Raw genomic sequence first — 15,927 nt, 5'->3', positions numbered from 1 at the left:
TCAAAAATTCAAAACTTTTCTGCCCTAATGGTTTGGTCAGAATATCAGCAACCTGCTCCTGAGTTCTGCAGTGTTGTAAAACCATTTCTCCATTGTTTACCAATTCCCTGATGTAATGAAACTTTGTGTCAATGTGCTTCGTTCTCTTGTGAAACACAGAATTCTTGGATAATGCAATAGCTGAGCTATTGTCACAAAAGATCACAATTCCTTTTACTTGCTCTTGGCATAAACTCCTTAACATCCTTCTCATCCAAACTGCTTGACATGTTGTCGCTGTAGCTGCCACATATCTGCCTTTGTTGTAGACAACGCTACAATAGGCTGTTTTTTAGAAGCCCATGAAATGGCCCCTGAACCCATGTGAAAAGCATAATCGGATGTGTTTTTCCGATCATCTACACTTCCAGCCCAATTACTATCAGTGTATCCAATTAAATCTGAACATTCTGACGCAGTATATAAAATGCCAAACCTTTTAGTACCTTTAACATACCTCAGAATCCTTTTTTCTGCCTGCCAATGTGTTTCTTTTGGCCTCTCCATGAATCTGGAAATTAAATTAACATCATACATTATATCCAACCTAGTTGCAGTTAAATACATGAGGCTGCCAACTATGCTCTTGTACAAACTAGGATCAAAATCCTTGTTGCTGTCCTCTTTGCTGAGTTTTAATCTCATCATTGTGGGAGTGATTGCTGCCTTGCTCTCCTACGTGTTAAATATTTCCAACACTTCCTTAATATATTTTCCTTGTGAGATAAAAATCCCATTTTCATTTTGTTCTACTTCTATTCCTAAGAAGTATCTCAGCAAACCCATGTCAGTCATTTCAAATTCTTTTTTCATGACTGTTTTGAAATTTTCAATAAGATAATCATCATTACTTGTAAAAATAACATCATCAACATATAACACAACAATTAGTAATTTACCATCTTTTTCTTTGATGTAGAGGGTGGGTTCTCCCTCTCACTTTTCAAATCCATTTTCTAGTAGATAGGAATCTATCCTACTATACCATGCTCTTGGTGCTTGCTTCAGCCCATAAAGAGCTTTCTTCAATCTGCACACTTTGTGCTCTTGGCCTTTCTTTTCATAGCCTGGAGGTTGTTCAATGTAAACCTCTTCCATTAACACTCCATTTAGGAATGCTGACTTCACGTCCATTTGGTAAACTTTCCACTTGTTTTGTGCTGCTATGGACAACACTGCTCTCACTGTTTCCATTCTAGCAACCGGTGCAAAAGTTTCCTCATAGTCTCTCCCATACTACTGCTTGTATCATTTGACAACTAGTCTTGCCTCTTGTCTTTCTATTTTGCCTTCAGCATTACTCTTGGTGTTGTAAACCCATTTAACTCCAATGACTTCTTTTCCTTTTGGTAGTTCAACTAAATCCCATATCTTGTTTCTTTCTATGGCATTGATCTCCTTATCCATAGCTTCTATCCGTTTCCTATCCTTAATTGCTTCCTCGAAATAAACAGGGTCTTCAACATGACAATATAAAGCAAACAAAGAGTTCATACCTTTATTTGCTGCCTCTTGCTCATAAATATCACTTAAATTTCTGAATTTCTTACCTCTTTCATTTGGTGTACAAGTGCTTGAAGAAGCACTTGAATTTCCTCCTTGTGGTGTGCTTGGAGAAGCACTTTCATTTCTCCTCAACGGTGTCTCTTGCCGCTGTTGTGTTGGTGTTGCTGTTTGGGTATGTATTTCAACCATCTCCTCATCATTTTCATCATGTGACAAAGAGGTTTTAACATTCACTATTTTCTCTATGCTTCCATCCCAAGCTTCCTCCTCAATGAACTGAACATCTCTATTCACAATAAGCTTCTTGGTGGATGGATTATACAACCTATAAGCTTTGGATTCCTCACTGTATCCAATAAAAATACATTTCTCCCCTTTGTTGTCCAACTTCTTCCTTGGCTGATCTGGAATGTGTGCATAAGCCACACATCCAAAAACTTTCATGTGGGTGACTCCTTGATTTGTCCCACTCTATGCTTCTTCTGGCACTCTGTTCATGACTGCTTTTATAAGGCATCTATTCAAAATGTACGCTGCACAGTGTACAGCTTCAGCCCAATAATCATTTGGCAAATTTGCCTTTAACATGCTCCTCACCATATCCATGATTGTCCTATTCTTCCTTTCGGCAACTCCATTTTGCTGCGGAGTGTACCTAGTGGTAAACTGCCTATGAATTCCATTTTCTCTACAAAAACGTAGAAATTCTTTGGAGATATACTCACCTCCTCTATTAGTTCTTAGAACTTTGATATGCAGCTCGCTTTGGTTTTCTACAAGTGCTTTGAAATTGCAGAATTTTTCAAACACTTCACTTTTGTTCTTCAGGAAATAGACCCAAGTTTTTCTTGTAACATCATCAATGAATGTTAGTATGTAGTGGCTGCCTGCAAGTGATGGAGTTTGCATCGGTCCACATAAATCTGAGTGAACAATTTTTAAGGGTGCTTTTGCCCTTATGCTTTTCCCTGATGGAAAACTTTCTCTGTGTTGTTTCCCCAAGATGCAACATTCACAAAGGCTATCTGGTTTTTCTATCAATGGTAATCCTCTTACCATTCATTTTCTACTCAACAAATTAAGACTTCCAAAGTTGAGATGTCCAAATCTCAAGTGCCACAACCAATTTTCATCTTTTGGTTCACTTTGGAAAGCCTCTTGTGTAACTGCTACTATTACTCCTTTATTTTTTAAATCGCCTTCATTCTGAGAGGGAACATCCATTTCCTTGTCATCTTCACTTCAACGATACAATGTTTTTTGGGTGCTCTATCCATGATGGTGCATACATCATTCACAAAGAAAACATTGTAACCATTTTGAACAAGCTGTTCAATACTTAAGAGGTTACATTTCATTCTAGGAACATAATAAACATCTGCTATGGTTTTCTTCTCACCTTTCTTTGTTAAGACATTTACTTCTCCTTTTCCCATAACAAAAACTTTATTATCTGTCCCTAGTGTGACTTGTGACTTCACATTCTGATCTAACATGGAAAACAAGGCTATGTTTCCTGTCATATGGTTACTGCAACCAGAGTCTAGAAACCATACATCTTCACTCTTTTCTTCAGCCATATTACAAGCTAAAAACAAATTATTTTGGCTGATATTTTCTCTAGTGAGATTTGCATTAGTTCTATTGCTCATATCATGTTGCTTCTTCCTACATTCATTTGCATAATGCCCATATTTTTTACAGTAGTAACATTGGACATTGGATTTTTTATACCTTTGTCCTTGAGCATGATGGTGTCCATTTTGTTGGATGCTGCCTTGGCCTTGATTCTGATTTGGATTGCTGCCTCTTCCTTGAGCATTTGCTGGGCTATTTCTTCCACCTCTGTTTTGGCTTCTGCCTCTCCCTCTCTTGTTTCCTCTGCCTTGACCTCTTCCTCTTCCAAAGAACATCTGGGTCTTAAAGGCATGTTCTAGAGATGAGTTTTCATTCCTACTCAATCTCTGCTCATGTGTTATCAGTGATGCATGTAGTTCATCAACTGAGAAGTTTGTGAGATCCTTTGTCTCTTCTATGGTGGTGACAATCACATCGATCCTTGAGGGTAGGATCATCAATAGTTTCTCCACAATCCTCCTCTCTTCAAGAATCTCTCCATGAGACCTTATCTGTGTGACCAGACCAATCACATGTGTGAAGAATGAGTCAATATTATCTAACTCCTTCATGCAAAGATTCTCAAAATATCTCCTCAACAACTGTAGTTTTGCTGTCTTCACTTTCTCCATGCCTTGATAGGCTATCTTGAGTGTTTGTCATGCTTCTTTGGATGTCTTTGCTGCTGCTATCATTGGAAACACACTCTCATGCACTGCTTGATACAAAAAGTAGAGGGCTTTTGAGTCATTCTTCTTATAGCTCTTCAACAGATCTTTCTCTGCTTGAGTTAACCTATTAAACTCATTTTCATCTGCTGGTTCTTCAAAACCATCTTCAACAAATTCCCATAAGTCTTGTGAAGCAAGCAAAGCTTTCATGGTTATTGCCCAATAGTCATAGTTTTTTCCATTAAACTGTGGGAGTTGAGTATTAAAGATACCCATGCTAGTGTTGGCTCCAACCATTCTTGCACTCTTCAAAATACTTGACTGTGTGGTTAAAATCACTGACTGTCTTCAACACAAAAAAAATCTTGAGAAATACCTTGGATTTTTGACTGAGTCTTCACTCTGCTGGAGAAACTGCTGCAGCAAGAAATCCTTCCTTCAGCTTCTTTGACACCTTCAAAGAGCCTGGACAAGCTCTCATACCATGTTGGGAATTTTCTGTTTAATTCCAGAACAAAAACTACTGAACAAAGAAAAATGCTCTGTTTTAACCCAGGAAATTAAAAATTTGTTTGCTGAAAATAGAGTTTTACGCATGCACAAAGAACACTTGGATTCATTAATAAAATTGCTATTACATAAATTTCTTCCTCTCTCAGAGATATTACAACCAGACACTGCTTCAAATGCAGTTCCAAAACAAACAAAAAATCTACTCTGTCTTCTCCTGAAAATTTACTCTGTTTCAACTGCAAATTTTAACACACTGCTGTGTAAAAATTACATGCATTTACTGCTGTAAAAGAAATCTCTTACATATGCTGCTGCATTCTTCACATTCGTTATCTCAACGAACAAAACAAAACATTTTTACTCCCCCTGCTGCGCATTCCCTTTTTCAAACTACACAGAACTTCATCTCACGCTGCTGTGTGTAATACATTACAATAAAAAAAAAAATTACATTCACTCTATGCATATTACAAAATGTTGTGCATGTAAAAACCCCTTTTACTTCTCCATACACGCTGCTGCATATTCCAAAAAAACTCCAGAACAACAACAAAAAAAACATTACATACGTTGACTTTTGTTTTACCTATACCCTAAAACAAACACCCGTGAGAATTAAAAAAAATAATAAAATTAAATTCTACCTACATTTACTGACCACTGTAAATTCAATAAATGTTTCAGCATGGCAATACATTCCTTTTATAATTAACCCTCTCATACGGCTGTTACGGAGGTCCTCACGATAATAAAACAAAAACACGTGTCTACTACCACAAACCGTAGATCTAATCCGACGGCTGAAGCTATTTCCTCGGAGGTCCCTTTCATCCGAGGTTTATGCGTCGAGGGATGGGTGGTTTTGTAAAGGACGGCTCATACACGTGGTAGCAGTTGATTGTGATCGCTGCCCTCGGAGGAAAAACCACAATCGGCAAAAGGCGGAGCAGGGAAACCTTGGCGGTTTTGGCATCGCTGTTTAAAAGGCGGGTTCTGGAAAAAAAACATTGTTTACAGTCGCTGCATGACAGTTGGAATTAATATTTCAACAGGATGAACTTCCAGGGCTGTCAATGGAACCTGATAACAACGAGGAACAAAACGAAGTTGATATACTCGCTGCAGGTATGGGGACAAAAATATTTCTTGACGCAGTTACATTAGCCAGAAGGCTTCTGATTCGCAATTTATTCTTCTCATGACCTTGAACCTGCACATGAAAGTTGAAACCATGGAATTAACAGAATGTAGACGACTGGTACTTACGCGAGGTGTAATATAATGTCTCACCAAATTTGTTGTTCCGATCTCTACTACGTCGTTCCCGCAGGGAATGAATACTGCAGTCTATGAAATAACAAAATGTCAGGGTGAGCCGCGACAAGGAGTACCAATCGATGAATGAGAAACGATTAAGTGCATATTGCCACGTGTCCGAAACGGCCAAGGCGGTAGAAACACTCACCTGAATACCAGCGACCTGAATTCATGATACTAATTAGAGTGACAGAAATGATAAATTCGTATACAACAAAAGCGTTTTATATTGCACCAACAATTACAATTGAACATAAGCTGAAACAGACAACTAATTGTGTTACCCTGTAGAACTCCCCCTGGCTTTCGTTCGCGCTGAATCGGAGGAGCTCATTTGCTGTTAACCAGATATATGACGGTTGATTCAACGCTAATCCTGGAACTCTGCATTGGACCATGCGTTCCACTGCGTTAAAATTCTTCCGTCATTCTCTATAATTCAGGGAAAAAAAATTAGAGTTGTTTGTTATCAGTTGAGTGGAAATGACTATTTTGTTGTTGCAGATAAATGTTGTTCATCTAGGTTGGCTTTTTTCATTTGAATCCTATGATATAAATTTTAACAAAATGTTTTTCTAATACATAAATCTTCAAAGAGTTTGGAAACAAAAAGAAGTTTGATTATGGCTTTATATTGGATTATCCAAGTGCCTTCAACACTGTGATTTTTCATATCCGTAATATAATTAAAATTATTGAATTTTTATTTCAAAATAAATGTATTTATCAATATAATAAGATTTTTAATTATGGAGATTTACTCTCATTTTATTATTAAGATTTTAAGCTTTGTTATAATATTATATATCAATACCATGATTTATGAATACCACATGCCCAAAAAAACATAACTCATTTAGTATCACACTTATTCATATGACATTGAAAACAAAAAAAACCTACTTTAAAAATAAATCTCAACTTTTGATTAGATTAATGTATAAAAATATTCTAAAATATTTAACGACATAAATCCTTATTATCTATTTAATAATAATTATTGATAATTAAATTAAAATTATGAAATCCATATTTCAAAATATATATCTATTAACATAATTATCAAAAATTAAATTAAAATTTTAATATATATATATATATATATATATTTTTTTTATAATTTATTAAAACAGAATTCTTAGTTACAAAACCAAGAAAAAACTATGATCTTATCCCACATCATCATTACTTTAGAGAAAATCAAGAAACACCTAAAAGCTGATGAATGAATTTAGCAATTGCACCTATACTCTCCAATAATCAAATTATAAAGACTCTTTGGACATCCCATTTTCTTGACCTAAAAATCAAGAAACACCTAAAAGCTGAGGAATGAATTTAGCAAATTGCACCTATACTCTCCAATAAACCAATTATAAAGACTCTTGGACATCCCATTTTCTTGACCTAAATTATAACGTTAAGATTGTGAAGGGAATAAACATTTTTAAAAGTCCACTTTATGATTTTCTACATATATAGATTGCAAATACAAGTGAAAGAGTTAAATCCAAGGATCCGATGCTAGTGCGAGTATCATTACCATTATTGTCTAGATCTCAGTAACTGCTTTTAGCCTTTTTGCCAATACATTCTTTTTTGTCTTTGTGGGCTGGTTTTTAAAATGTTTATTAAATAATAAATATATATATATATATATATATTATTTTTCTCTTTTTTAATTGTTTTTTTTCTTTCTTTACTAATTTTTTTTTTCTTCTACTTTTCTTTTCTACTCAACCATTTTTGCAAGAAGTCTATTTTTTAATCTCTTTTTTTCTATTACTTTTGCTATTTTTTTTACAAGTCATTTTCTCATTTCAACTTCCATATATATATATATATATATCATTCTAAATTAATAATCTACTATATTATCTATACATATATATATTTTAATAGGGAATCTAATTTTTAAATACTTCATGGATAAAATTATTCAAATACATATCTTATTTTTATTTCATTAATTCAATAAATCTTTAATATTAATTTCAGCATGCATTAATCGAATCAATTTTAATTATTATATACTCTTAATCACTATAACAATATTTCATTATTTTAATATTTTATTTTTTATTTTTTATTTTAGTTAGCCTTAGGTTTCCTAACCATGCTTGTCTACTATAAATTCCACTCAACTCTTCATCTTTCTTCATATCTTGACAATGGCCTTGGTTGGTGGCTACAAAACCTTGATAATAAATCTCACATCTGTGGATATTCCTTTAAAAAAATAATGTTATTTCTTGTTCTATGATTTTTTTCTTAAATATGAGAATTTTTTTTTTTAATTGTATCATTTGGAATTTAGTTATTACATCAAGATAGAGTAAAATTTTGCTGCAAGCTTAAATAAGAAACACCTTCTAGACTATCTATACCTCCAAAATAGTAGCCAAATATTACATCAAAACTAGAATATCGAAAAGTAAATACTTTCGAGTATACCCCGAATTCTGCTCACGATTGGAATAGCTATAGACTATACTCATTTCCATGACATAGACTAGTTTATAGGGATTTGGGATAGAAAAATTGATAAAGAGATGCTTTTAAAAGAAGGACCATAATGTCTTTGACCAATAAAAATGTACAATTCTTCCCATTGTTGGTGTAGGATACAAAGTTCATATTCTTCTCTCTAAATTAAATTGGGGTGATCAATAATAATCTATATATTGTTGGTGTAGGATACATTACTCATATTCTTCTCTCTAAATTAAATTGTGGTGATCAATAAGAATCTCCATGGAAGTTGTGATTATGTTATAACTAGAGGTCATGGATTTCCTCTTGCATCTTTTGCATATGATTAAGAAAATGATGCTACAGATCTCCAACACTTCCTAATATCTAAATGATTTGAAATTTATTGCAAGATACATTTTTCTAAATCACCAAACTCCATCGACACACCAAATTATGTTTGCAATTAACTCAACTCGCATTCCAACATTATTTATTTATTTATTATACAACTAGTAAGAGGACAACCTATGAAATAACCACGAACAAAGTGATGAGCGTCCATCTCCAAGGAGCTCATTTTCACCAAAACCCAAAGAGGTCATGTAAATTCCCAAAGGGAAAGGAAATTTCTTTAATTTGTAAATCTGTATAAGATTAGAATTAGTATTTTTAGTAATTACATGTGTCTAGATTCTAGTAGAATCTGTATTGTTAAGCTATTTTGGTGAGTTGGTAATTTGTCCAAATAAGCCTTTGTAATTTAAATTTTTGAGATTAATGTCTGATATGATGTTTTAGTTAGGATATTTTCCCAGCCTATGGGAATCATAAAAAGTATTGTATAGTTAGAGTTGGGAAAACTTCCATGGATTAAAGGCTTAAAGAGAGAAAAAACTCTCTAGCATGCTCTCTAGCATGAAAAGAGGAAAGAATGAAAACCCAGTGGAAAGAAACCCCCCAAAAAATAAAATGTAAAAAGTAGAGAAAAGACAACTGCTAGGCAGTCGTGTCCTTCACCCCGAGCTGATCTCGTAGAAATTGAAACTTTTGATCAGTTAATGTCTCGGTGAAGATGTCAACAGTCTTCTCAGAATGGGGACAATACTGGAGATCGATGATGCCATCATGAATTAGTTCTCTAAGGAAGTGCATGTGGATCTTGATATGTTTGGTCCATTTTCGCTGCAATGGATCTCTACAAAAATTGAGCGTACTCTGATTATCACATCGTATGATAGTCAGATGATGGAAACTCATACGAAGCTCAGAAAGGAAATATTGCAACCAAATGGCCTGAATAGTGGCATTGACTGCTCCTCTGTACTCAACCTCTACTAATGATAAAGTAATGAAAAACTACTTCTTGCTTGACCAACAAATTGGGCCAAATCCCCAACTAAGTACATAACTGGAGGTGGACTTGTGATCAAGGTTGTCGCTAGCCTAATCTAAATGTGTGAATCCAATGAGATCCAAAGAAAAATTTGTTTCATAATGAATCCCATAGATGATTGTCCCTTGGACATATCGAAGTAAGAGTACATGCACCTAGTTAGCCTTAATTACCTTCAGTTAAACTCTAGTCTTTGCATGTGATGTGCACTTAGTTAGCGTTAGTTAAATCTAATGCTTACATGTGGTGTGCACTTGGATTTAGTTAGTTAACTCTAGTTCTCACATGTGGTGCATGTGCGCATTAACATAACATAAAACAGACTTAGCTTTAGTTAGCCTTACTTATTGCATGTACAACTAAGCTTAGTTTCTTTATGTATTGTTTCTCAAATCAATATTCTATAATGGAATTCATTCTTTGTTCCAATTTTCTTTTTCAATTCTTGCAAGTTTGTGCAATTATTCTTCAGCTAGATCCTTATCTATGCTCTAATAATTTTACATGGTATCAAAGCTATAGGGACCTGAAGAAGGTGCATGAACAATATTTTGCAAGTTTGAAGATCAAGAATTGGAAATTGTTCAGAGATTTGATTTATAAATCAGAATATTGGAGAACTACCTCAATTGCTACAACTACAAGGTGAAAGAATGGAGTTCCCATCTTCATATATTCTTACTCCGTATAACTACTTCCAATGGAAGCCAAAAATTTTGCTTCACCTCAGAGGCAAAGGCTTGTATCAGATAGTTATGGATCCAGAAGTTGAACCAAATTCCTCCATTGAAAAATCCAAATACTTCAACAGGATGGACAAGGATTTTTGTATTCTATTATTGTCCATATCTTCATCATTATGTTTCCATGTGGACACATGCAACACTTGGAATGAGCTCTGGACAACCTTGGAGAATTTATTTGGAAAGTAGAATGAGATGTGGGCTCATATTCTCGAAATGAGCTAAATTGCTTAGATCCAAATAGCTTTGAGAACATTCAAGACTTCTTTACGAAATTCAAATCATTACTTCTTCAATTACAGGATTGCAGGATTGATAAATCCAAATAGGAAGGTCAATTGGTCCTCTGTATTTTGTCTATATTAGGTCTTGAATATGTTGTTTTTGTTTCTACATTTCATACAGTTAGACTTGCAGCTGGAGATAAATGGAAAATTCCCAAACTTGATGCATTTATTGAGTCTCTCTTTCATGAGTAGGATAAGCTCATCAAGATGGGCTCATTAAATTCCTCAAATGCACATGCACTTTCCATGCATGAAAAAGGAAAGTCCAACTTGAAACCAAATCAACAATCCAAAGGCAAGAGATCCAAATCCAAAAATGGGAGGAAATCCAAAACCTCTAGATGTCTCTTCCAATTCCAAGGGTAAGAAGGGAAATAAAGGAAACTCCAAGTGTCCTTATTGTAACAGAGGTTATCATCCTAAATCCTCGTGCATGCAAAATAAAATTGATTTGATGGAAAAGACTCCTCAACAAAAAAATATTGGTCATCACATTCCAAAAAGTGCTAAGAAGAAGACAAAGGAAAAACCATTAGAAACAAGAGGTAATGGTCATGCTTTGATTGCTCTTCATTCTACACTGCAATAATGGATTATTGATTCAGAAGCTTCACATCATATGGCTTATTCAAAGAATTTTTTTCTTCTCTACATGCATACTTGGGACCTACTATTCTAATGGGGGATAATTATGCAGTTGAAGTAACTGGACAAGGAAGAGTACAATTTGAAGATGGAAGTGTTGAGAATGTATTGCATATTCCAAGGCTTTTTGTTATTCTTCTTTCAGTGTATCGAATGACACATGCATGCACCAGAAGGAAAGTGGAATTTACCCCGGATTCCATGATCATTTATGAAATGAAAACCAACTTGAAGATTGAATTTGGTAAGGTAAATGATAAATCTCGCATGTATACATTTTTTGATTTTGTTCCTCAGTTAGATTCTATTTTGCTACTTACGCATGCAAATGAAGAAAGTAGGATTTGGCACAAGAGATTTGGGCACTTGAATTTTAGATATAGGAAACAACTTAGTAAGAAAGGGATGGTTAAAGGATTGTTGACCATTGAATTTTCAAATGGTGTGTTGTAATGGATGCTCTCTTGGAAATCATCCACAAGACAAGTTCGAGAAGGGGCATGCATGGAGAGTCTCTTCACCTTTGGAGCTTGTAAAAGTGATATCATGGGTCCATTTCTAGTACCTTCAATGAGAAAATAAATATATGTGTTGTCATTTATAGATGATTACACGCGATTCACTTGGGTTTATTTCTTGAAACCTAAGTTTGAAGTTTTTCACCATCTAAATCTTTTTAAAGTGCATGTGGAAAATCAGTTTGGAAAATGCATCAAGATCCTCCACATAGACAATGGGAAGAAATATGTAAGCAAAGATATCCAGAATATTTGTAATGAAGATGGCATACAATTACAACATACAATTCCTTACACTCCATAGAAAAATGGGGTGGTTGAGTGGAAGAATAGATCTTTGAAATAGATGGCCAATTGCATGTTGGATGCAAGATCTCTTCCATCAAAATTGTGGGCTGAAGCTATCAATTGTGCCTCATACATCCCAAATAGATCTCCTCATAAATTTGTACTATAAAAACACCTTTTGAGGCTTGGACTGGAATGCAACCTGAAGTCAGTCATTTTCACATTTTCAGATCTCGAGCATGGGTCCGCATTCCTACAGAGAAGAGAAATGCTTTGGAGCCTTAGAGTAAGGCATGCATTTTTTTTGTTTGATAAATTCAAAGGGTATATATTGCTTGATATCAACACTGAAAAGATATTTATCAAAAGGAGTGTAACTTTTGAAGAAGATACTTTGCATGCACCACCAGATGAACCTGTTACAAAGTTCCCCTCACCACTAATTGATGAGTATGCAGATGATATTTCATATCAAAATTTTGATCTAGATGAACTTTGCCTACGACACCTGTTAGACCACTAGTTATTGAACATCAAGATAAAATTTCCTCATGAGGTTCAGAAGATTATCGACCACCTTCAACACAAAAATGGCACAACATGAGTGATCTCTTAGATGATCCTGCCACTATACCTCAGTTTGAGGAAGCTCCATAAGCACTGCTAGCTATGGAGTCATACATACCCATGCATGCTTATATGATGCATGCATCTAATCCACAAACTTATGCAGAAGTAGATGGGCATCCATAATGGGAAGAAAATATGGATGAGGAATACAAATCTGTCATTGAGAAATAGACTTGGGATCTAGTTCCTCTACCTTCCAATTGTAAACTTGTTATGTGCATGTGAGTTTATCGGACCAAGAAAGAAGCAGATGGCCAAGTTAGTCAATATAAGGCACGGTTGGTGGCAAAAGGTTTTCAGCAGGTACATGGTGTTGACTATGATGAGACTTTTTCTCCAGTGGAAAAAATGAATTCCATTCGGCTAACTCTCTCCGTTGCAGCAACAAGAGGATGGGAGGTGCATCATATGGATATGAAGAATTCCTTTCTTCATAGTGATATAGAGGAGGAAATCTACATGGAGCAACCACAATGATATATGTAAAATTCATCTCTAGTATGCAAACTAAAGAAGTCTCTCTATGGCTTCAGGTAGACACTTAGAGTGTTGTATGCAAAGATGGATTCCTATTTTCTATCTCAAAATTTTGTATGCTGCAAATCAGATTCCAATTTTTATTTGTTGAAGAAAATTGACTCCTTGTTGATAATAGTACTCTACGTAGATGATGTTTTGATAACAGGTAGATCAACATCTACCATTGTTGAGATTAAAAATGCATTGTATAAGTGGTTTTCTATGAAAGATATGGGCTTGCTAAATTTCTTCCTTGGACTAGAGATCAATTAGAATGGTTCTAGGATTACCATTTCTCAACCAAAGTATGCTAGAGATATTTTGGCATGATTTCACATGAGTGAATGCAAGCCAACAACCACACCTTTCTTATCAGGGATAAAACTTGAGAATGAAAGAGACACACCGTTGGTTGATTGCACATTGTACCATCAGCTAATGGGGAGTCTTCTTTATCTCACTCACTCCCATCCTGATCTCTCATATGTCGTAGGAGCAGTTTCTAGATACATGTAGGAGCCACATGAGTTACACTGGAAAGATGTAAAGTGCATCCTTTGATATGTCTAGGGGATAGTCACCCATGGGATTCATTATGTAGCAAATTGTTCTTTAGATCTCATTGGGTTCACAGATTTAGATTGGGTTGGCGACAACCTTGATTACAAGTTCACCTCTGATTATGTACTAAGTTTGGGATCCAACCCAATTTGTTGGTTAAGCAAGAAGTAGGCTACCATTGATTTACCATCAGTAGAGGTTGAGTATAGAGTAGCAGCCAATGCCACTGTTCAGGCTATTTGGCTACAACATTTCCATTTTGAGCTTTGTATAAGTTTCCATTGTCTGACTATCATATGGTGTGATAATCAAAGTATAATCAAGTTTTATAGAGATCTAGTGCAATGACAACATACTAAACATATCAAGATCTACATGCACATAATTAGAGAACTAATTCATGATGGTATCATCGATCCGTAGTACTGTCCCGGTTCTGAGTAGACTGCTGACATATTCACCAAAGCATTCACTGAGCAATGTTTCAATTTCTGTGAGATTGTCTCGGGGTGAAGGACATGACTTCCTAGCAATTGTCTTTTGTCTGCTTTTTGCATTATACTTTGAGGGTAGGCTTTCTTCCCACTGGGTTTTCCCTCTTTCCTCTCTTCATGTATTTTGCATGGGTACCTAAAATGGCCTTATTGTCACGACTCATTCATTTTGCATCACACTCACCTAAGTTATGCTTAAGGGGGAGTGTTGGTGTACATGCACCAAGTTAGCCTTAATTAGCTTCAATTAAACTCTAGTTTTTACATGTGATGCACACTTAGTTAGTGTTAGTTAAATCTATAGCTTATATGAGGTGTGCACTTGGATTTAGTTAGTGTCGTAATAGCTACAACTGATCTGAACTTAAACAGGAACATAACAAATTACAGATATACTCATGAACACAGAGATGCAACATAAAAATACTTCATTTCATTAATAGAAAAATACTGAACTATGCTTACAAACAGAATGGAAATAAGATAGCTCGACGATGGTAGCTTATCTCTGAGAAGAGATGTGGCGACTACATGCCTCTGAACTGAGTTACAATGAGGCTCAAGGGCCTTTTTATTATTGAACAATAAGAGGAAACCCTAAACAACAAAAACCCTAACCCAAGGAGATGTAACACCGAGAGTTTATGGGCCCCGTTGGGGTTAGTTGGGTAGCCCACTTCCCGGGGTCGTAACTTGGTCATATTATCTCTGTTTGACATGGATGATACCTCATTGGAAAGATCTCTCCGAGGACTACAACTATCGACAAGATTACCCATATAATATTTGTAGGAATTTTTCCAAGAAAACGTCGTTTAGGGCCTCAAAATGGCTCTGGAAGTTTAGGACCCGAAAAACTGCCAGAAATAGTAAACTGTGCTACAATTAAGGAAACTGAAAAACTGAAAGAAAAAATGGTGAGGGTCCAAGTAGAATAGGCAGGTGGCCACCAATATCCACCTGGATCAGTGCCCCCCCTAGAAATCAATGGTCCCCATTGCGTTGAGTTCCTCCATGAGATGAGGACACTTCTGCTGAACTTGGTCCCTAGTGAGCCATTTGCCTTGGTGAAGGACTTGGTCTACTTTGACAACTCAATATAGCTGTATCCTATGTTGCCAAGTGTTCTTAATTTGTGTGTCCATGATCTGATTAGTTGTGGCCTATTCCATGCAGTCCGGGTTGAACTCTATTGGTGTGAGCTGTTTTGCAATGTCAGATGTGTCCAACAATGGTGGAAAGTATTGCTGAAGGTGATCTACATTGAACATTGGGTGCAGACCAAGGAATGGTGGGATGCTGATCTTGAAGGAATTGTCCCCGACGACCTTGGTGATGATGTATGGCCCATATCAGAGTGAGTGAAGCTTGTGGTGGGGTCCAACAAGGTGCTCCTTCTGCAAATGTAGCCAAACTTTGTCACCCACCTAGAATTTGTGTGGCACTTGATGCTGATCATGGCACTGCTTGCACTTAGCATTGGATCTATCCAATATATCATGGACTTGTTGGCGGATGTGTTGAATGTGCTCAATGAAGCTATTAGCCCTTTCAGCTTTGGACCGTACGTGAGCCAAATCTATCTGAGTGGTTGCAAATGGTATGGCCACATCAATGGGGCATAATGGCTGAAATCCCAGCCCTACCTGAAAGGGGTTGTGGCATGTTGAGCTATGGAGAGCTCTGTTGTAGTTTTGTTGGACATAGGGGA

General features: G+C 35.9%; 1 protein-coding gene across 1 annotated transcript in view; it reads right to left on the bottom strand.

The window, feature by feature from the left end:
• Window positions 1-15,927, bottom strand: part of LOC149185715 (uncharacterized) — a 125,820-nt gene that overhangs the window by 14,323 nt on the left and 95,570 nt on the right. Inside the window, exons 3-5 of the mRNA XM_089409117.1 lie at window positions 5,933-6,047; window positions 5,637-5,693; window positions 5,402-5,556 (exon numbers count right to left, since the gene is read on the bottom strand). Coding sequence (XP_089265243.1) covers window positions 5,402-5,556; window positions 5,637-5,693; window positions 5,933-6,047 — 327 coding nt within the window. The remainder of the gene's footprint in view (window positions 1-5,401; window positions 5,557-5,636; window positions 5,694-5,932; window positions 6,048-15,927) is intronic.

The sequence above is a fragment of the Pinus tabuliformis genome, chromosome 3_1, assembly GCF_031772625.1.
Source record: "Pinus tabuliformis cultivar Carrire ecotype Pingquan chromosome 3_1, CPIR1, whole genome shotgun sequence".
Classification (NCBI taxonomy): domain Eukaryota; kingdom Viridiplantae; phylum Streptophyta; class Pinopsida; order Pinales; family Pinaceae; genus Pinus; species Pinus tabuliformis.
This window is presented reverse-complemented; position numbering and strand designations above follow the sequence as displayed.